The sequence below is a fragment of the Mauremys reevesii genome, linkage group 8 (assembly GCF_016161935.1).
Source record: "Mauremys reevesii isolate NIE-2019 linkage group 8, ASM1616193v1, whole genome shotgun sequence".
Classification (NCBI taxonomy): Eukaryota; Metazoa; Chordata; order Testudines; family Geoemydidae; genus Mauremys; species Mauremys reevesii.
This window is the reverse complement of record NC_052630.1, coordinates 66,861,076-66,884,327: the sequence shown is the minus strand read 5'-3', so window position 1 is coordinate 66,884,327 and position 23,252 is coordinate 66,861,076. Positions and strand designations below refer to the sequence as shown.

General features: G+C 39.8%; 1 protein-coding gene across 1 annotated transcript in view; it reads left to right on the top strand.

The window, feature by feature from the left end:
* KIF14 (kinesin family member 14) overlaps window positions 1–23,252 on the top strand; it is an 87,804-nt gene that overhangs the window by 48,814 nt on the left and 15,738 nt on the right. Inside the window, exons 20-27 of the mRNA XM_039484318.1 lie at window positions 490–628; window positions 8,857–8,957; window positions 16,075–16,169; window positions 17,058–17,282; window positions 17,418–17,602; window positions 18,255–18,413; window positions 19,471–19,593; window positions 22,311–22,385. Of these exons, the coding sequence (XP_039340252.1) occupies window positions 490–628; window positions 8,857–8,957; window positions 16,075–16,169; window positions 17,058–17,282; window positions 17,418–17,602; window positions 18,255–18,413; window positions 19,471–19,593; window positions 22,311–22,385 (1,102 nt within the window). The remainder of the gene's footprint in view (window positions 1–489; window positions 629–8,856; window positions 8,958–16,074; window positions 16,170–17,057; window positions 17,283–17,417; window positions 17,603–18,254; window positions 18,414–19,470; window positions 19,594–22,310; window positions 22,386–23,252) is intronic.

Below are 23,252 nucleotides of genomic sequence, written 5' to 3'. Positions count from 1 at the left end.
AATAGTTTTCAAGTATGTAAAAGGTTGTTACAAGGAGGAGGAAGCAACATTGTTTTTCTTAACCTCCGAAGGCTAGGACAAGAAGCAACGGGCTTAAATTGCAGCAAGGGAGGTTTAGGTTGGACATTAGGAAGAACTTCCTGTTAGGGTGGTTAATCACTGGAATAAATTGCCTAGAGAGGTTGTGGAATCTCCATCATTGGAGATTTTTAAGAGCAGGTTAGGCAAACACCTCTCAGGAATGGTCTAGATAATACTTAGTCCTGCCATCTAGTGCAGGGGACTGGACTAGATGACCTCTAGAGGTTCCTTCCAGTTCTATGATTCTATTATTTTAATTAGGCCCTTGATATTATTTGTTACTTAAGCAAGCCAAATTTTTCAAAAGTAATCTTTGTCTACTATTGGCAAACTTTTAGCCTCATACTAATCCACTCTTTTGTTAATTTTGGTGATCATGGCTTTTGTATTTTTTTTTTTTTAAATTAGACATGATATATCAGAACAAGGAAATGGCACTGGACCTTCTGTTAAAGTGCTGGTTCGTAACCTCAAGCTGGGAATTGCAACTTTCTGGAGCCTGGAGAAGTTTGAATATAAGCTAGCAGCAATGAAAGAACTCTATGAGGTCTGTAAGAATTGAAGAAAAACTTCACTAATTGTAAACATTTAATTTAAGATATTGATGAAATCATTTAGAGTTAGAGTTCAGAATTTGTCAGATTTTAATGAACTAAACATCTGTGCTTTTTATGTAGGGTAGGAGAAATCCTAGTTTTTACTCAGTTTTATGTGTTTTAGTTTTTACTGCATCCTTCCTTAGGTAAAGCTCTCATTTACTTAAGAAAAACTGAGGGTACGTCTACACTACGGGACTATTCCGAATTTGTATAAACCGGTTTTGTAAAACAGATTGTATAAAATCGAGTGCGCGCGGCCACACTAAACACATTAAATCGGTGGTGTGTGTCCATGGTCCGAGGCTAGCATCGACTTCTGGAGCGTTGCACTGTGGGTAGCTATTCCGTAGCTATCCCATAGTTCCTGCAGCCTCCCCTGCCCCTTGGAATTTCCGGGTTGAGATCCCAGTGCCTGATGGGGCAAAAATCATTGTCGCGGGTGGTTCTGGGTAAATGTCGTCAGTCACTCCTTCCTCTGGGAAAGCAACGGCAGACAAGCATTTCGCGCCTTTTTTCCCTGGATTGCCCTGGCAGATGCCATAGCATGGCAATCATGGAGCCTGTTTTGCCTTTTGTGACTGTCACCGTATGTGTACTAGATGCCGCTGACAGAGGCGATTCAGCAGCGCTACACAGCAGCATGCTTTTGCTTTTGCATGACAGTAGAGATGGTTACCAGCCATACTGCACCATCTACCAATCCATAAATTGGTAAAAAGATGATCATGGCTACCAGTCGTTTTGCACCATTTGCTGCTGTCATAAGTGCCCCTGGCTGCTCTTAGCCAGGGGCAAAGTTAAAATTGGGAATGACTCCCAGAGTCAATCCCTCCTTTTTGGTATCTAAAAATAGAATCAGTCCTGCCTAGAATATGGGCAAGTGTACTAGAGAGCCACTGTATCAGAGAGCACAGCTGCTCTGTGTCAGATCCTGCAGAAATTATGAGCTGTATGCTATTCACAGGGGGTGCTCCTGCAACAACCCCACCTGTTGATTCCGTTCTTCCCCCAGCCTTCCTGGGCTACTGTAGCATTGTCCCCCCACTTGTGTGATGAAGTAATAAAGAATGCAGGAATAAGACACACTGACTTGTTAGTGAGAAATGAGTGGAAGGCAGCCTCCAGCTGCTATGACAGTCCAGACAGGACAGTAAGGAGTGTGGAGGAAAGGAGCCCAGCATCCCTCTGCTAGTCCAGGGGCAATTGAATCTTTTTTTTACACATGAAGGGTTGGGGCTGACAGAGCTCAGCCCCCTGTTGCTATGATGACGATGGTTATCAGCCATACTGCACTATCTACCAGGAAAAAGTAGGGCCAGGCACCCTTGATAGACCTCACCGATGCTAGTCTGCATGGTTACCAGTCCTTTTGCACTGCCCCATGTGCCAATAGGCTGATGACGAGGACAGATACCAGTCATATTGCACCATCAGCCACCCATGGCTGGGGGGAGCAAGGATGTTGGTGTTGAGTGCTGCAGCATCGGGTCTATCTGCAGCATTCAGTAAAGATAGGGTGACATGTTAAAGAGTCAAGAGAGGATTGTTTTCCCTTTCACTTCTGGGGGTGCGTAAATTGCCGAGCTATGCCCTGACCCACCGCGGACACTGTGTTTGACCCTAGAAGCATTTGGAGCTCAGCCAAGAATGCAAATACTTTTCGGAGACTGCAGGAACTGTGGGATAGCTTGAGTCCTCCAGTCCATGAGCGTCCATTTGATTCTTTGGCTTTCCGTTACGTTTGTCACGCAGCAGTGCGCTGAGCCCCTGCTATGGCGTCTGTCTGGAGATTTTTTAAAAATGATTTTGAATTTCGTCTTCTGTAACGGAGCGCTGATAGAACAGATTTGCCTGCCCTTACAGCGATCACATCTGCATGGTCCATGCGGGAGCTCTTTCTTTATTTTGATTTTTAACTGCATTGCCACACGTGCTGATCTGAGCTCCACGCTAGGCAAACAGGAAATATTCAAAAGTTCGCGGGGCTTTTCCTGTCTACCTGGCCACTGCATCCGAGTTCAGATTGCTGTCCAGAGCGGTCAGTGGTGCACTGTGGGATACCGCCCGGAGGCCAATACCGTCGATCTGCAGCCACACTAACCCTAATTCGATATGGTAATTCCGATACTAAGGCTACTCCTCTCGTTAGGGAGGAGTACAGAAACCGGTTTAAAGAGCCCTTTATACCAATATAAAGGGCCTCTCAGTGTGGACGGGTGTGGTGTTAAATCGGTTTTACGCTCCTAAAACCGGTTTAAATGCCTAGTGTAGACCAGGTCTGTGTAATGACTTCTGGACTTGGACCCATGTTTGTAACTGTTGTATGTGCGCACGTGCTCGTGTGCGCTCATACATTCTGAGAAAATATCAGTTGTAAAAGGTCATGGATTTTTTTTCAAATTTTCACTAGTTTTTGGATCTTGCTAGTCAAACACATAATTTGACATTCAGGCAGATCCTTGTTTTCATGTGCAATCTTAGATTTTCAAGGGCAGGGGAAGGATTTAAAGACATTTTTTCAATGTAAAACATCTGTCTCCTAAAAAAAAGTTCTTTAAACTATCTTAGTTAAATGCAGCAAAAATCTCCATCACTCTAAATACATCTCCTTTAGACAGACTATAGAATTTATACCTTGTTCCCTTTGTACATGCAGTATTTTGTATTAGGATAGATGGTGTTAATGTTAATGCTTAGTACATAAGAGGAGCATGTGCAAAGGAAGAGAGGGGGCAGGAAAAAAAGGAAGAAAAGTATCTGTATTTGACTCCACAGTTGTACATATTTAAAAAAAAAACTTCTTTAAAATTTGAAATTTCATGAAGGCAAACAACACCTTCACAATTATATTGCCCTTTTTATTTAGTCTTGTCTATATGCAACTTCTTTTCCCATTGCATATCAAAGTTTAAATGGTCGGCCTTGGTCTATGGGGGAGGAAAATGTGGCAGAGTAAATCCATCTTTGTACAATTGTTCATAAACATATAAGCGCAGTGCAAATTGCCCATGTTCTAGGACAATATGTCCTAAAGAGCACCATGGATTTATACCTTCTGTGAAGTTTTAGAATGGGTAGCTTAAGAAGTCTAGTAAAAAATCCACCCAACCTGCTGGGCCTCTTCAGGTTCCTTCCATTTTTAGGAGGGCAAGAAAACGGGCATAGAGTGTGGTCTTTCTGCTGCATTTCAGTTCTCATTTCAGGAGCTTTGCAGAGTGCAGTATCTTTTCTTCAGTCTGTGCAATATGTGAGAGTGTAATCTAATTGCATACTAAAACAAACATAGTAGATGGTATTCAGAGGCGAGAGCTGGCTGCAGTGCAGGAAGGGTCCAAAGCTATCAAGTGGGACCATAAAACAGTTTGTCTTAATTAGTTTATACGTGCTTCAGTGTGTGATGCTCTGGATATATGCACACTTGTTCTTCTTTCCTTTCAACATTATTTTGAGCACAGCCTCATGCATTGTTGACAAAATAGTAGAAAACAATGTGCTATGTCAAGTTTATAATCAAATATTTTGATTTTTGCTGTTTCTAAATGAAATTTCTTCAAACATTTCAAAAACACTAATTTTGATGGAGCATTCAGGCCACGTCTACACTACAAAGCTTTGCTGACTCAGCATACAGCCACTATGGTTAGTATATCTCTTGTGTATGTGCATACTTGGCTCCTTGTGTCAGTACTGTGTGTGCTTACTGGGAGTGCTTGTGTCAATGTGCAGGGCACCAAAGGGAGGTATCCCAAAGTGCAACACTCAGTGCGCTCTCTTTTGGGTAGTTTTGGCAATGCAAGGTGGGGCAGAAACGGCTAGTGCAGAAGTGACTGAGAGCAGAGGGTCAACTTCCCATAATGCAGTGTCCTCCATCCCATAATATCTGTATCCCATAATTTTTATTGCCCATTTTCAATTTCCATGAATGCGTGTGAGACTTGTCGCTGTCTGTCATCTCTGACAGAGCATGGGGCCTGCACAGCTCTGCACTGTTGTCCTGGGTGTTGAAAGCACAGGATGCACGATTCTCCAATATTTGCAGAGCTGCAAAGAAGAACCATGGGGATGATTTCCTGGCAGTCACTTTGCTGTGGGACATAGCACGAACCAATTCAAGGTTGTTGGTGGCATTCACAGAACCGCTTCAAATGGTGGAGTGCCACTACTGGGACCAAGAAATGAGCACTGAGTGGTGGCATTGCATCATAATGCAGATTTGGGATGATGAGCAGTGGCTGCAGAACTTTTGGATGTACAAGGCCACGTTCCTGGATCTGTGTGCTGAGCTCGCCCAAGCCATCCAGTGCAGGGGCAGCAAACTGAGAGCTGCATTGACAGTGGAGAATAGGATGACCAGACAGCAAGTGTGAAAAATCGGGACAGGGGTGGGGGGTAATAGGAGTCTATATAAGAAAAAGACCAAAAAATCAGGACTGTCCTTATAAAATCGGAACATCTGGTCACCCTAGTGGGGAAGCAAGTGGTGATCACACTGTGGAAATTTGCAAAGCTGGATTGCTACCAGTCAGTAGGAAAATCCACTGTGGGGGGCCATTGTCATGCAGAAGTGCAGGGCCATTAATCATCTCCTGCTGTGCAGGACTGTGACTCTCTGCTAGGTGCAGGATATAGTGGATGGCTTTTCAGTTAAAAGGGCTCCCAAACTGCGGTGGAGCAACAGACAGCATGCACATTCCTGTTTTGGTCCTAGTTCACCTTACTACAGAGTACATCGACATAAAGGGTGACTACTTCTTTTAGTGCTTGCTCATGTCCATTCCATACTAGGTGTGTGTGTTTGCCACATGCACCAGTGCCAGAAGTTTTTCTCTTCGCAGTATCCGCGGGGGACCGGCTTTGGCGCTTTCTGAAGCGGTGCCCGCATGGCACAGTATAAGGGGTGCCACGGCTCTTCCCCCTCCCCCCCCCACACATATTATGGAATGGATATAAGAACACATCTCAAAGAACACCAGTTATGGAAAAGGTAACTGTCTCTTTTTCCATGCTTATGCAAGTGCTGGTGGATCACTGGGGATGCATCAATGTTGGCTGGTCAGGGAAGGTGCATGACACTTTAAGAACACAGGACTGTTCAGAAAGCTACAAGTATGGACCGTCCTTCCCAACTGGCAGATTACCATTGACAATATTGAAATGCCAGAAGTTGTACACCAGTAACCTTGACAGCACCAAGGAAAGATTCAACTACAGCAGTGCAGAATGACAGGTGAATGTGCTTTTGGTAGATTGAAAAGGCTCTGGGATTGTCAACTCACCAGACTGGATGTCAGTGCAAAAAATCTCAGTGGTTATAGGTGCCTGTTGTCCTGCATAATAATTGTGAAGCAAAGTGGGAAAACTTGCTGCGGGGGCGGTGGTGAAGTGACTGTCTGCTGAATTTGAACAGCCAGACACAAGGGCTATCAGATGAGCTCAATGAGGAGTTATATGGCTTAGGGAGCTTTGAAAGAGCATTTTAACAGCAAGCCACAGCAATGTGCTGTCATGTACTGTACTCAACTTGGCACTGCAGTTGGAGGCCTGTTAGGAATTGTGTGGTGCTTGCTGTACTTCTGTGCATGTATCACTGTAACGAGTCCAGTGCCCCGCCCCTCTTCCTGGGCCCGCTAGCTCTCTCAATAAAGTGCAGAGAGGCCTCCAGTTATGCAGCACCTGTGGCTTTATTTACACACACACTTCTCCCACCACAGTGTTGAGCTATATACAAGGCGTGCAGGGTTAGTTCCCCCTTTTCCTATAGTCAGCCCGCAGCTAGGAGACTGACCTTTCCCTGGCTGGCCTTTCTGTTGGCTCCCAACCCTTATAACTGCTGGCTTGTCAGGCCTGCAGGTGGAGCCAATCCACAGGCCAGGCATCAAGTCTGTTTCACCAGCCCTAATCTATTTCTCTTGATTGGAGCTGGCTGAGCAGGGGTAATTAGGTACTTTTTGCGCCAGCATCCTGCTACAATCACCTATTCAATGTTGATGTGCTTGATGTACATTTATTATGACTACTCTGTTTGACACTGATCCTATAGGTTGCGAGTGTACGAGACCACTACTTTCACCGCCAGCAGGCATTACACAACATGTGGTGTTAGTTAATAAAGATGAACAACTTTCAAAACAAAGGAGTTTTATTCACTTACAAAAACAGCCCTGTGTACATAAACTGCTCCACATGGCCCACCTAACTCTACAGGGGAATGAATAGCAGATAGCATCTCTACCTCTTTGTCATCCCGCTACCTCTTGTAGTACAAGTAAATTAATGCAAAATAGATAGCTGTGTCCTGCTGTTAGGGATGCCCTCACAGTAATGAGAAATTTATTTACATTCTTACCCTGAGGTTCCCTCCCCTACATCAGGCTTGCCTATGTTCAACTGCAGAGACTGGCTGAACTGCAGTGGAGTCAAAAACAGGTCCTGGCTCGCAACACAGCTGGACCCTCCTGGTCATCTGTCCCCATATGCCACCACCTCTTCCTTGTTGTTGTCATAGTCCTCCTCACTGTTCATGGCAGGGGCCTTTGACTCAGGCACCTCAGAGGTATCTAAGGTGTACTGGGTGGTGGTGGGGTTTAAGCAGGAGGTCTATGACTCAGCACCAGATGGATTATTACCCTCCTTGGCCTTCTGATTGGCCTGACACAATTTCTTGGCTTTCATATGACACTACTGCTGGTCCTTGTCATACCCTTTTTTCCTGCATCTCCTCAACAATCTGTTCATAGATGTTGACACTTCTACAGCTGGTTCAGAGCTGTGCTTGCACAGCCCTTCTCCCTGAAGACCCAGGAGATCAAATAGCTCCTCTCTGCTGCAGGCAGAAGGAGTGCATCTGGAGTGTGTAGCTGACATAGTCAGCTGGGAAGTTGCATACAACAAGGGAGAGCAGATAAAGGTGTGCTCACCCAGCTGAACAACTAGGAAAAGGCATTTCAAAATACATGAGGGGTTTTAAAGGTGGGGGGGCTTCTGGCATGCATGAACCCTAGAGTTAACAATTGTGACCAGAGCAGTCAGTGTCAGGCATTGTGGGGCAGCTGCTGGAGGACTTTTCGGGTCGACATGGGTAACTCCGTGTCTGTACTTGAGCTGTGTCGATTTCTGCACGTTGACCATAGCACAATGCTGCTCAGGGAGCTGGTGTTTCTATGTTAGTGTAATGGGGCACATACATCAGTGGCAGAGACATGTAAATGTACAACCAGGTTGACACGTCGACGTAACTTTATAGTGTAGAGCAGGCCAACTCAGTAGCATGCTTGGAATTTGAAAAAACGATTTGTGCTACCGGAGCCCAAAAAATACCATCAGAAAATTTTCTCAGTAGAAAAAATACTGGCTTTTCATGTTTGGAAAATGTTATTCTGTAATTTTTATCAAACCTTTCAAAGAAAATTGCCCCTCAAATGGTGAAACATGAAACCCTTTCATTTGAAAAGGTAATTTCTTCAGACACAAGTAGGTATCTGAAATCAGAAATTTAAAAAGAAGGCTCCAGAATTCTTCCTTCAGTATTATCTAGTTCAAATTTTGTAAATTGAGGTGTGGGGACGGAGTTGAGGGAAATTCTGTTTGTGTATTGTGTATCAAATAACAAAACTTTGTTTAGGTACATTTATTGTTAGGACCTGCTTTGGTCTTGGCCATACTAGAGATCAGGTGCTATTACATATGGAAAAATATGGCTAGAATTGTTATGTATTTCTAAATGTTATAATAATGCAAGACCCTTTAGTGAAATCTAAATGCATTTAGTCTTTTTGCTTCTGTCTTAGGGAGTGAACTGTAAAGTAGTTTTGTCCTTGGCTCTCCCAAATCCAGGATGCTGGATAACATTGTCTTCCCTAAACTTTTATCTTGTTTGTAAAGGCTAGTGTGGACACTCCATAAAAGTTTGTAGCCCGGAACAAATCTGTGGAGACTTTTCTGCATTAGCATTTACAAATATGTTAAGTACTTCAAGTTCATTGCTATCAGTTTACATTAGACCTTTGTGTCTCAAGTTGACATAACCTTAACAAGCAAGCAAACAAACATTTATTTCAAAAGGCAAATGCTAATTTTAAAGACCAGCCTACTTTCTTTACAAATAAATTGTAAACTTTTATTACACCATTCCTCTCTTTAACATAGCTAAAAGAACTAGATTTTCTTCTCCTTTCAGAGTAACGGTAGTAACAAAGCTGATGATATATTTTATGATCCTGCTGATGAGTGGGAACCTGACCTTACAACTACATCCGTTTCTTCCTTTTCCAAAAGAAGGTAAATAATTTTATTTTAATTTTTTATATTTAAAAATTACACTTTCAGAAACTTGTTTATTGGTATAATTAAATGTCTGAATAAATTTACATAATTGATTTTGTTTGCCTTATTACGGTGCTGATACTTACATGTTAAATTATTTCCCATTCAACTTGTGTATTGGCAATGAAGGTGGAATTGCACTGATATAATCTTAGCAAGCTCTGAGGCTCTTTTGCACACATTATGCCAATAGTGATGAAATAAATATAATTTCATGTATTTGTGGAATGGCGGAAATATGCTCTTCATGCATATTAATGACTTTCCTATTGTGAATGTGATGCACTTAGCAGTGACTTTTTTGTATCTTTTTTTTTTTTTTAAAGTAACCTTAAAAAACAAAACTGGATTACTCCTCATCTTGTTACTTTATGATGTACCTAGGAGGCCTGAAAGGTGGGAGTTTTTCTAATGCTTTTTTTTTTCCCTTATGTTTTCCCTTGGAGATATCAAGGAGTTGAGTCTTGCACTACTTTTGCTGGAGGTCTATTTTAAGGCTTGTCTGCACTAATGTGTTTGCTTAATGGGTTGACAATTAACTTAAGATAGTTTGGGGAGTGTCCAGATTTACTTTACAAAGTAGCAATCAATTTAATTCCTGAGATTGAATGTTTGTCTAGAGGTGTGGGGTTCTTTTAAGAGAAACCAGTCACATGAACTTGACCATGTCTATACTAAGAGTGGTTTGCCATTATATCTATAAAATGTCCAAAAAAGCCTCCACCTCAAAACTTTAATGCAGAGTTAAGGTTGCCTGGTGATAGCTGATGCCCTACCAGAACATAGAGTTTAGCAAAGCTCAAACTTGTGAAAACCAGGAAATACAGAGTTACAGTAAATACCTGTGCAGTCTTAAGTCTGCCCCAATAAGCCCATAAAAGATATTCTCACTTGCCTTTGCTATGGATTGCACAGGAGCTCCATATACTTTCATACTTAGCTTATTCCACAGAAAGAACTCCACATATACTAAATTTTACACCCATTCAACCCCTTTCACAACCCCTTCACCTTAGGCACACTATGTCACCAAACATTATCCTTTCTTAAATACAATGGATATCAGTTGGCGACTCCTTCATGGGGCCATGAGCATGGGCATGTACTTGGCGCAGTTTACCCCTTTCCCGGACACCTGCCCCTTTTGTGGTGTGAGGGAAACCCTGGCGCACATTTACTTGGAGTGCGCCAGGCTGCAGCCCCTATTCTGGCTCCTCACAAATATTTTGTTAAGATTTTGGTTGCACTTTTCCCCTCACCTTTTTATTTATGCACTCCCTATCTGTGGCCCCACAAAGCCACGGGATCTCCTGGTCAACCTCCTGGCCCTGGCTAAAACAGCTATCTATAAAACCAGGGAGAGGAGGTTGGCCAATGGGGTCTCCTGTGACTGTGGGGCCTATTTCCGATCCTCTGTCCGTTCATGCATCCGGGCAGAGTTCCTCTGGGTGGTGTCCGCGGGCTCCCTTGACGTCTTTGAGGAGCAGTGGGCACTGCTTGGTGTCCCTGTCAGGTTCCCTTTGTTTGACCCTTTGACCTCACTCTCATCCCTGTTATCTCATTAGTTGTCCCCCGGAATTATTTGGTTTCCAGCCCTGTGGATCCTCCCCTTAGGCTGGGGGGGGGGGGGGGGCTTTAGCAGTGGGCGCCCACTTCCTGGTTCCCAATAGGATTATCCTTTCACTTACCTTTCCTTAAAATCACAGACCACGCTCATTTCCCACCTAACTGCTGACAATCCCCATGGCAAGAAGTTTCCAGGCCCTGCTAGTGACACAACCTACACAGCACAGTGATGAAATGAGGCATACTGGGTCTGTCAAGGGACACAGGTACCCTTTTTTCTTTTTTTCTTCCCCCTCTTTCTTGCGCCTCTTTCATGTGATTACACACATGGGTCAGAGAGAGGGGCTCACACCACCCCCAGAGGGCCGCAGTCTCCCAGGACACCTTGTATCACAATCACAGCTGTTCCAAGCTATTACAGCGTCTTCTGCCATTCAGTACAGTTATACCTAATACAGTGAATAAAGCTGGAGTACATGCAGATAATTCCCAGTGGCTATTGCGAGCTCTGATGGGCAGAGTTAAGGTTGTATGGGCATGAATTTGTACCTGAACTTAAAAAAAAAATCCTCCCACCCCAACCTCAGGCCACATTCATGCATCATAGGAAAAAATAAAAAAGGGTACCTTTAAAGGCAGACTTAGTGTATATAGGTACAATATATTTTTTATGACTTTTTCAGTGGGCATTGTAAAGCTATAATATCTTGAACATTGTGGATTATCAAGTAGTAAATCTAACTAAAGAGAATAGTTATCTTTCATGCACAGCAGTTACTTTATAATCCTAAATTAGGGCTGTCGATTAATCACAGTTAACTCACGCAATTAACTCAAAAAAAAATCACTATTAAAAAAAAATCACACTGTTAAGCAATAGAATACCAATTGAAATTTATTCAATATTTTTGGATGTTTTTCTTCATTTTAAATGTATCTTTCAATTACAACACAGAATACAAAGTGTACAGTGCTCACTTTATTATTTTTATTAAATATTTGCACTGTAAAAATGATAAACAAAACAGTATTTTTCAGTGTACCTCATACAGGTACTGTAGTGCAATCTCTTTATCATGAAAGTGAAACTTATAGATGTAGGGGTTTTTTGTTACATAACTGCACTCAAACATAACAGTGTAAAACTTTAGACCCTATAAGTCCATTCAGTCCTACTTCTTGTTCAGCCAATCACTAAGAGAAACAAGTTTGTTTACATTTGCGGGAGATAATGCTGCACACTTCTTAATTACAGTGTCACCTGAAAGTGAGAACAGGCGTTCACAGCTACTGTTATAGCTGGCGTCACAAGATATTCATGTGCCACATGCGCTGAAGATTCATATGCCTCTTCATGCTTCGGAAATCGTTCCAGAGAACATGGTTCCATGCTGATGATGCTCATTTAAAAAAAAATGCATTAATTAAATTAGTGACTGAACTCCTTGGGGGAGAAGTGTATGTCTCCTGTTCTGTTTTACCAGCATTCTGCCAAATATTTCATGCTATAGCAGTCTTGAATGATGACCCAGCACATGTTTGTTTTAAGACCACTTTTTCACTGCAAGATAGTTACAGCACTTGGCCCAAGATTTAAGAATCAGAAGTGTCTTCCAAAATCTGAGGGAGGAGGCATGGAACATGTTTTCAGAAGTCTTAAAAGAGCAACACTTTTTGATGCGGAAACTACAGAACCCAAACCACCATAAAAGAAAATCAACCTTCTGCTGGTGGCATCTGACTCAGATGATGAAAATGAACATGCATCAGTCCACACTGTTTTGGATTGTTATCGAGCAGAACCCGTCATCAGCATGGACACTTGTCCTCTGGAATGGTGGTTAAAGCATCAATGGACATATGAATCTTTAGAACATCTGGCATGTAAATATCTGGCAATGCCGGCCACAAGAGTGCCATGCAAATGCCTGTTCTCACTTTCAGGTGACATTGTAATTAAGAAGTGGGCAGCATTATCTCCTGTAAATGTAAACAAACTTGTTTTTCTTAGCATTTGGCTGAACAAGAAGTAGGACTGAGTGAACTTGTAGGCTCTAAAGTTTTACATTGTTTTATTTTTGGAATGCAGGTTTTTATTGTACTTAATTCTACATTTGTGAGTTCTCTTTTCATGATAAAGCGATTGCACTACACTACTTGTAGTAGGTTAATTGAAAAATACTATTTTGTTTTTTACAGTGCAAATATTTGTAATAAATGAGCATTATAGACTTTATATTCTGTGTAATTGAAATCAATATATTTGAAAATGTAGAAAACATCAAAAAATATTTAAATTATATTCTATTATTAACAATGCAATTAATCGTGATTAATTTTTTTAATTGATTGACAGCCCTATCCTAAATCTTGAAGCTGTGTGGGGGAGGGTTGTTTAGGGAAAGGTGAAAAATACCAAAAATATGTTATGTTCTAAAAAATTTTTTCCCAAATGTTTTTAGCTATCAGCAGTACAAAATAGTGTCTGGTTCGGAAGGTTTTATTTACACTTGTATAATTTAAAAGCATCATATTTAAAAAAGTAAATTCCAGCTGAGCTAAGACCTTGTTCATGAAGTTTTAGCCTTGTAACAGTGTTTACGACTGAATTGCAAACTCCTGCAAATAGTCGCTTATAATGGAAATGCTGACAGATCCTTAATTATGGCTTTGCTACTGGGCACAGATATGATACTGTTGTTCTGCAGTAAAGCAGTTTGGTTCAGCTGATTGTAAATCTTTATATGCGTTGTTGACAGCCCAAAGTAAATTCTACCCTGGGGTTAAATAAAAGTTCTTTAAAAGGAATCTGACAGGCAGTTTCTTTATTTCTAGTCTAAATATTGGTTTAACAATAGAATAAAGTTGGAACGGCAACAGCTTTCCTGGTCTGTTGCTTGCTGGGCAGTAATGGAATGCTATTCCTGTGCACTGTCAGAGTCTCAGTTGTGTATTTAATCTGCGTATTTTAAACAATATCCTGTATAAAAGTGAATTGAAAGAAAAAGCTTTTGAACTGTCAACACCTGAGTTCAAGGTTCTGTGTTTCTTCTATAACACTTGGTGACATCACTAATGGTGAAGGAAATTGAATTCAATTTCCATGTAGGAGTTTGTGGTGATGCTGATTATAGCAGGGGGAAAAGAAAATAGTGAACCTCATGGCATGGAGAGTGAGTAAGAGTTCATTTAAAAATGTGTGGATTTGGGTAATTAGCAGTTTCTGTTTTTGAAAAAGCATTCTGTCCCCTTTGATGCCACCCCTGATATGTGGTGGTAAGTTTGTTCAACCAGCAAATAGACACAGAGAAAAGCAAAGCTCTTGTCACTTATTCCTTTAAGAAGGTGGGTGGCTGACTGTATGAAGTTATTTTCTTCTGACAGGGTCCAAAAATCAGCCTTTTCTCTAAAGGGGCAGGCCCAGGTTTCACATTGCTAAGCCCTGTGAATCAGGGAGGAAGCAGTCCTTTGTTTTCTCCAGGCTTTAGAAAGGAAGGATAGTCCAAGGATTAGGGCACTAGCCTACTCCTGGGGAGACCTGAGTTGAAGTCCCTGCTCTGCCACAGACTTCCTGTGTGACCTTGGACAGGTCACAGTCTCTGTACCTCAGTTCCCCATCTGTAAAATATGGATAATAGTACTACCCTACCTCACAGAAGTGTTGAGAAGATAAATACATTAAAGACTGTTAGATGCTCAGATAGTAAAGTAATGGGGGCCTTATAAGTTATTAAAATAGATAAATTGAGCCACACTTAGTCTAGTTTCTGTTCAAACAAGAGAGATCAGTCCAGCTCAGTCAGCAGCTTCTACAGAGGAAGAGCTCGGAGTCTGACAAACATATTCATCAGGTATGGCTACTGGGCTTTGTTCAGTTGCAAATCCCCTTAGCTTGAGATTTTCAGATACTGTCTATATCTCAAGTTTACTTAATTGAATTTGCCCCAATCTAAGGTCAGCTAAACTGACCGCCTCCAAGGTATGCAGGTGTTTCCTCATAAACTCTGATAATACTGTGGTGTTAGTATATTTGATCTGTCTGGATAGCATCAGGAACCTCACATAGCTAAGGGGGGGCATACTGCTGTTTATATTAATGTAAGGAAACCTGCTATCAATAAGTCTGACGCATCTGGAGCCACCTACATTGCTAAGCAGAATGTCTATGTAGGGGGAGTTTTTACCTAGTCAGTAGGGACTCTGACCAAATAAGCATAGTGCTTAGAGTTGCCCTCCCTTAGGGAGCCATCTGGTAGAGGGATAAGTAGAAGAACATGGCATCCCATTTGTGTCCATGCCCCTATGTTCCTAAATCTTTTCAGAGTATGCCCACTGTAGGTAAGAAGGTTTGAGGTTTTTTACTGCGTGTTAGCTAGGAGGTAATCTAAAGTTTATCTTGCCCGGCAAACGGATGTGAAAATTACAACTATCTTGTTGGCACTAGGATTTTGCCACATGGTAGATACCATGTGTTAGCTAATATATGGTTTTTAACGAAAAAATTTTTTTTAGAGAAGACAAGATCTCCGTGGGTAGTCTAGCCTCTTCCCTGGATGCCTGCTGAGGTACTATGTTCAGAACCCAAGGTCTGTGTTGTGCAGGCACAGAAAGAGAAGTTATATTCCCATTTTCTGTGGCTGAGTAAAGATAGCCACCTTCTCCTAGAATTCTAGGATTGAGGGTGAGACTTATAGGGTGGTATGTAGGCTAATGCAGGGGTCCTTGACCTCTTCTTTCTGAGGCCTCCCCAACATGTGATTAAAAACTCCATGGCTCACCTGTGCCACAACAACTTATTTTCTGCATGTAAAAGCCAGGGCCAACATTAAGGAGTAGCAAGCAGGGCAATTGTCCGGGGTCTGCACTACAGGGAGCCCTGTGAATCGAAGTTGCTCAGGCTTTTGCTTCAGCCCTGTGTGGTGGGGCCCGTGGCCCTGGGATTCAGCCCTGCACAGCAGGGCTTAGGCTTTCTGCCCTGAGCCCCAGTGAGTCTAACACTGGTCCTGCTTGACAGACACCCTGAAACCTGGTGGAGAACCACTGGGCAAATGCTTTGTTCATTCATATTGGAAGGAACTGAACTTGGAGGAAGCAGATTCTTGAGGATGGTAAATTCTGTTACTTTAATTGATCATCATTCCTGCTTATGTAATCAAATTGAAGAGGGTCCAGTGTAATAAGAGTGAGTCACACAGGAGTTCTAGTTGGAGAGTAGGAGCAGATAGTCAGCTCAGGTAAATTGTCATAATTCCATTGACTCAAATGGAAGTATGACACTTCACATTAACTGAGGATCTCCCTTGATCTTTATTTCCTAGCTCATATGTAAGAGGACAGTGATGACTGGTACACCTATGGTCTGTGCTGTTTTGATCCGGTCACTGAAAGATTCTCACGAATCTTTCTGAGGGCAAATGTCGTCTGCAATTTTCCACTGACCTTCTGAAATAAATCTAAATAAAGACCTGTCTCTCTTGTGTTTCCCGTCCATGCCCTCATATTCTAGGAGCAGAAGTTTCATGAAGAACAGGAGAATTTCTGGATGTTTGTCTGATATAAAATTGCAGCCAATCCAGACCCTACACACGTCGCACTTATCAGGTGCTTTTTTTCTATATGGCAGATTCTTTTATTTCACACTGAGAGCTGGAAATTTATAGCTTATTATTATTAATAGTAGTTTATGCCTGTGTAATAATTTGAGAATTTATTGTAAAGAAAATGAGAAGCTTGACATTTTACAAGTAAAATATTCAGATTTGTAGTGGGTGTTCCTGTGCCTGCCTGTATACCTTACACCATTTCTTTACCTAAATCTTTGTGTCATCCTTCTTGAGGGTAAAACCCTCGTGAGCAAGGCTCCTGTCTATCATGTTAAGGGTTTTGGCTGGAAACTCCCTACACATAGCCATTGAAGGTTAACTAGGATGATGCTGTCACCCAGTGCCTAGTGTTGGCTGTACCAGAGACTATTAATTCCAGTACAGTCACTGCGTGATTCTTTGCTTGAGATGTTGCTAGTTACTCAACTTCTCTGACATTGTCTCTGGTTTGTTGGTTACAAATTTCAGAAATTAAAATTTTAAAACGTATGTTTTTCAGATATAAGTTACCTGAGTCTCCCAAATATTTTATACATATGTGTTTGCTCATTTTAGATCAGCTGTGCTTTTGTTTTATCATAGCTACTGATAAGTGCAATTGGAAAGAATAGTTTTGTGATAGCGTACATTATTATCTATTTCACTTTAAAATACGCATATTTTCTTTTCATGCTTTTCTCATTTAACTAATAGAAACTTTTATGGGATTAAATTTTCTCAACAGAAGTATGTCTAATTTATTTTTCATAATTATTTTAATCCTTCAGGTTAGATAGTAGAGACAGAAGGAACCAACATGAAACTATCATAAGAGGATACGTTTGTCTAACAGACCCACTACTTTTGTAAGGAACTTTTAATTCGTGTTGCTCTTCTATTAATACAGGTTCAGTCAATAAATCCAGCAGCATATGTTCAGGTTCTTCTGAATCATTTCTACCTGGAATTTGCAAAGAATTAATTGGTTCAGCTTTGGATTTACTAGGACAGAATCATGAAGAAGAAAAGAGTATAGCAAATAGTCTCCTAACTAATTTGCTTACTATTTATACTGGAGTAACTGCCATTTCAAATGCCTATGAACAACAAGATGAAGAAAGTCAAGATAATTGTAAGCTTAATTCTTACTAACACAAACAAAATATTCTACACTGTTTATTCTGTCATGTCTTACACTTAAGTATAAATGTTCCTGCTTTCATTTGCAGACCTGAGATTCTGATTGATCTTCCTTTTTTTTTTGTAGTTTTCCTTCTTGATCGTGCTACTCAGTCCTGCAGCATCAGAATTACCTCTGCTTTTGAACAACTTGTGGTTCTAACCGAGCATTGGCTTAATAGTTTCCAAAAGTGCACTGATTCCCTAAAAATTGATGATGAATTGAGACTGGGTGTAAAAAACTTGGGAGGTTATTTACAATTACTGTTGCAGGTAAATTATATTCACTATATTTTCATATAAATAATTGAAAGAAAAAAGAATTAAAACTGTATCTAGAGTTGTGTAATGTGTATATACTCATATTATTGGCCATAGACTTTGTAACAACAATCAGGCACACAATGCATATAATCACAAGATGACTTTGGTAAGAGATATGATAAACATGCTACAGCCAGTTTTAAATTAATCATCTTCTCTCTGAATTCTTTGCTGGATGAATAAGTATACAGCACTTTTGACAAGTATGCTTGGTGGTGGTTATTTTCTTTTAAATGATTGTCTCTTTAGATATTTTGTAATTTGATAGACTTGTCATTGTCTGTTCAGTGCCATTCTATATAAAGTTATTGATTATGGATTTTTTTAAACCCATTTATTATTCCTTCTATTCTATTCTAACATGTATTTGCAGTTATGATTTTTAATCCTGCAGGGTAATTATAATTTTTCTGTATGTGGTTGCGAGGTTCGTTCCATTTTTATTTGAGACAATGACTGAGCCACTTATTAGTAATATTAAGGATATGATATTGGTAATGCTTCAGGATAGTTTTAAACACTGTTTTCAATTGCACATATAAAACATTTACACTTTAGTTAGAAAACTTCTGCAATAAAAATTATTATTTTCATTTCTCAGGGTTGTTGTTCAGATATATCCTCAATGGTAACAGAAGCACACAACAAAATAATCCAAATAGTGAAACAAGCAGGAAAACATGTAGGACACTTGACAGCATTTATAGGATCTGACCTACACCTTTCTGAAGAGACCAAAGAAGGTGCAACTATCTCACAGGTAAAAAAACAAAATTTTGTTGGATACAACAGTTTTCAAGATTAATATCAGAACTTTTTATGGACTGTGACTACTCCACTGGATCAAAATAAAGGTATCTTTTGAATACTATGGAAAGCCTATTCTTCACAGTAGTAGTGTGAAGGCAAGATTTAAAATAATTTAAATGTCTACACTCAGATTTTCATAGTTGCACATTTTAATACACTAACACAGTGTAACTTTGTCTCACAAATGTAATATCTATAATATAAAATTTGGTCTTGCATAGCACCTTTGGAATGCAACAGAGCGTTTCTCAAGTCAATGACTTAAATCCTGTTTATAATCCTAAATCATTTAAGTGTATGGATATAGTTAAAATGGAACAACCTCCCTAGTGTGGCTGAAATTATACTGATATAAGGCATCTTTATATTTGTGTAACTTATTGCCATATGGGACAAGGAATAAACTGTCCCAGTATAAGGCACCTTTATACTGATACAACCCTAGTGTGGATAATTATGACTATTGTGATAAAAATCTTACCTCTAACTAAAATAGATGTACTAATACAAAATGTGTGCATAGACCAGGCCTCAGTGAAGTGATGATTTAGCAGCTTTTATGTGTTCACACTGAGTCCTGGATATTAAAAATTGTTTTACCATGGGAAGGATAAAACAGGTCAATAGAGCTAAGTTTTTTTTTTTTTTTTTTTTTTTTTTAAAACAGGTTAAATCCTGTGCTGACAGCCTGTATGCAGAGTTTGGAATTAAAATAATTTTTGTGTTTTTTTTTGGTGGTTTTTTTTTTTGCCACTAATATGCTCATTGTAAAAGTCTGTTCAAAAAAGAATTCTCAGAAATCTGAATAAGAGTTGAAGATGCAAATTTCTCAAAGGGAAAGCATTATCAGAACCCTATTGACTACATTAGGTCTAATTTGGGCATAAGGGTTGGTCTGTCTCTGTTGGTCAATTTGCCTAATATAACAAAATGTTACAAATTCATTGATGCAAATGTCAGTTTTTTAAACCATTATTTGAATATTAAATATTTTGAATATTTTTTAGGAAGATTTTATACTTGCTATTTATGATGGAGTAGGCTCAGGACTGAAGAGTCTCTTGGATTCTGTACAGAAAAAAACAAGAGAGATGCAGAAAGAACTTTTGAAACAGTATCCACAAAATGAGGTGAGAGAGAAAGTTTGTGGCTTGAGAGTCAGTTTTTAGTGATATTTGCTAATACTTTTTTGCTGTAGCACATATGGGTTGGAAACTTGTACCTTGATTTGTGAAATCCTGGAGTTCATACAATAATAGTATAGGCTGTATATGCATCTGTATTTGTTATAGATAAAATATCTGCAAGGTGTATCTTTGTTACTATAATTCGACCCTTTAAAGATACAATATCAACTTAAAACCTTGTTTGGAAATGTTTTGCTACTATTATGGACAAAACTTATAATTACTGTTAACTTGACACAGTGGAGGGGAATAAATATTGACATAATCCTTCAATCAGTCTCCACAGTTGGTCCCTTTTTGCTCAGATGGATTCCACTGAAGTATTCAGTGTATTTTCAGTGTTTACTCTGTACATTTGACAGTGTTATTTGTCTGGAGTCTTACTGTATCCCCTGAGTAGCCACTCAGCTTCCCTTGTTAGTTGTGGGGTCTTTCACACACCAAGAAGGGAGAGAGATACTTAGTGGAAGGAGAAGGGAAAATTATCACAAGACTTAAAAAAATTGGCAGGGACACTCAAGAACTGGTATGATACCTGAAACTATTTTTAACTTGTTTTTTGAAATTGACTACATTTCATAGTACTAATAGCAAGCACTTGCTGTTAGCGTTACAAAATCCTGTATCCAGGCATCTTTAGAAGGTTAAGATAATAGTATTTCCTATATTCTGCTGTTATAATTTTAGCTCCATTCAGCATGTTATTTAAGCTTGTACCTAAAACTGAGTAAGTTTACTATAGTCCCAGACTACTCACATGTTTAAAGTTAGGCATGCACTTAAGCACTATGCTGAATTGGGGCCTCTAAAAGGATAGTGGCTTATTCCAAGCAAGCATCTAACAGCATGAATGCCAGAAATGTTGTTCATTTTCATGGTAGCAACTGGAATCAGGAATAACCTTCAAAAGTTTTCTGGGTTGCTAAGCAGCATTGGTATTTCCATTGTAGCAGCTGCTTTATTAAGTTATAGGATAAATACAGCAAATATACTTATGACATTTTAATGAGTTGACCCTGCCACCTCCCCAGACACACTATAATGTGAAAAGAAGTGACACCAGTGTTCTGTTTAACTTTACATAAGACCTCTGAATTTAATTATTCTCTATAATATGAGGGAATTTTCATATTCACTTAGAGCAATAAAGGTAGTGTGTGTTTTCTGGTGGCAACTGATATTTTAATTATACATTAGGCAATAAAAGTTCTGCATGAAAGCATATGTTAACAGTATTCACACAATTTTTTCAGAGCAATGTTGTTAAATTGGGGTTTGTATTTTTTTTTTTAAATGCAGGCTTTTTGGTTAAAATTTGTAGCAGAAAATAATAGGCTTAAATTAAAATTGTCAGATACACCGTCGTCTGGGAAATGGTAGAAACAGTATTTTGTCACTTCAGTTAAAATAGTTCAAGCCCTTCTTGCATGCAGAGATTTTTTTTTTAAAAGCAAATTGAAGAGAGCCCATCAAACAAGTTTCTTTAAAATAAGGTGCACGGTCTTGGTATTCCCCTATTATATATATTTGTTAGGTAAGTCTAATAAGGAGATACGTGTAGGGAGAGTTGCATAAAAAGGAAGATAGAAACAAAGACTATTCTGCAGCTAAATTTTTTCCATGAAATATGTACTCAGAAAAAAGTCTAAAAATTCAGGAATGCAAGTTACAGTAGTCCTGGGAAAGATGCCACTTACACAGTGGGTAATTCACATTGACAGTGAGTCTGGCCCTCACCTCCCCCACACCCCAGCCCCCAATTTCGTGAGCATTTGTGGCCCAGCATACAATTTCCATACCCAGATGTGGCCCTTGGGCCAAAAAGTTTGCCCGCCCCTGCCATAGGGAGTTAGTGGCCATGGCTCCAGGGCTGAAATGACTGCTATACAGCAGACCACAGCTGGAGCTAGGGATGCATTTTGGAAACTTCTGTGGTAGCCTTCGTTGAGGGAGCATGGCTATATTTTGATAAGGAATTGGAGAGTGAAATTGTTTAGCCCATGGCATAACTGGGTCTTGAAAACAAACCTTTTGCACAAAATATTCAAATACTTACAATAATTGAATCTATTTTTACACTAATTGGTGCATTTGTGCAGGTGTCTTCCCTCACAACAAGCCATGCTCCCAGAGAGGAGGATTCACTCTGCCTGCCTTTCCCTCTCCACAATCCAGTGTTACACTGGACCTCCCACAACTGGCACATTCCCAGGGAACTCAAATCTCCCTATTCACAGCAAATTCAATTTTTATTTTTAGTTTTTTGCCCAGGGTGGGCATTGAACAGCCAACCTGCTAAATGCTATTGTCTTTGCTTGCAGCAGAGACCTATGGACCTGTAAGGGTTTTAGTTTCACTGGAGGGCAGCGCATATAACATGAAGCATCAGAGAAGCCAAATGGCACTGCCAAAATCCTACCACTGAGCGTTATGATGATGGTGATAGAATTGAAGTGGTCACTTTTTTATGAAATGGTTGAGAATAATGATAGAAAATTCACTCTCCGACTATTGCTTGTGTTGTAATTCTCTTCTGAACATTTTCCTCCATAATCATATGTGCTCATTGTCCTGTCTCTGGGATATAGGTTTACACACTTTTCTCTCTCAATGCTTTGAATAATGCATGCAAAATAATAATTAAATTTCCCTTTTTATAGGTTCAAAATCAAATAAAGAATAATGCAGTGGCTTTCGCCAGATCCCTTGAAAATACAATATCTGACTGCAAAAAGGTAAGGGAACCCATTCACAAAATTACATTGTTTAAATGTTAACTTCAAAGGGTTTCTTGTTTAAAAGTTTAACAAGAAAGAGGAATAAAAATTACTACCTGTTGCATTGTGGACAAGTTAATCTTGCTGTAAGAACTTTACATTTTGCATTTCTTTACTTAATTATTAACTATCTTATAGTTGTATAAATATAATTCTTGTGTTTATTAGAACAGAATTTGGTTCATTCTTCTGCTTTACAATTTTTAAAGTAACCCTCTATGCAACTTGAATTCTGTGTGTGTGTGTGTGTGTGTGTGTGTGTGTGTGTGTGTGTGTGTGTGTGTGTCAACAGAATGGTGAGGAACAAGATATAATTTTTTTGGGCTTTTTAAAAGCTTTGACAAAGGCCCTAAGGAGAAGCTAGTAAGGAAAGTAGGGGTGTGTGGTCAGAAATAAAATAGTATTATGGCTTAGAAGCTGGTTCAATGACAAAAGAAAACTAGGAATAAACTGTCACTTTTCAAAATGGCAAAATTAAGTGAGGTGACCTAAGGTTCTTGGATTGCCTGTTAATAATCTGATTAAAATGGATGATGTAAAGGTGGCGGATTTTGTTGTTGGCAGAATTTTTGAGGCTATTTCCGACTAGAAATGAGTGATCATATCCAGAGGGACTTAGTTTTAGACTTTTGAGTATTGTGTTGTGGATTGAAATTCAGTGTTGACAAATGAAAGATAATATACATTAGATGGAATAACTTGAATTGCTCATAGATGCTTTTGAGTTCTAAATTGACTGTAATGACTCAAGGAAAACACCTGAGGAGACTTTCGAAGGGCAGATAGGCACCTAACTACTATATGTGCCTTTGAAAATCACCATCT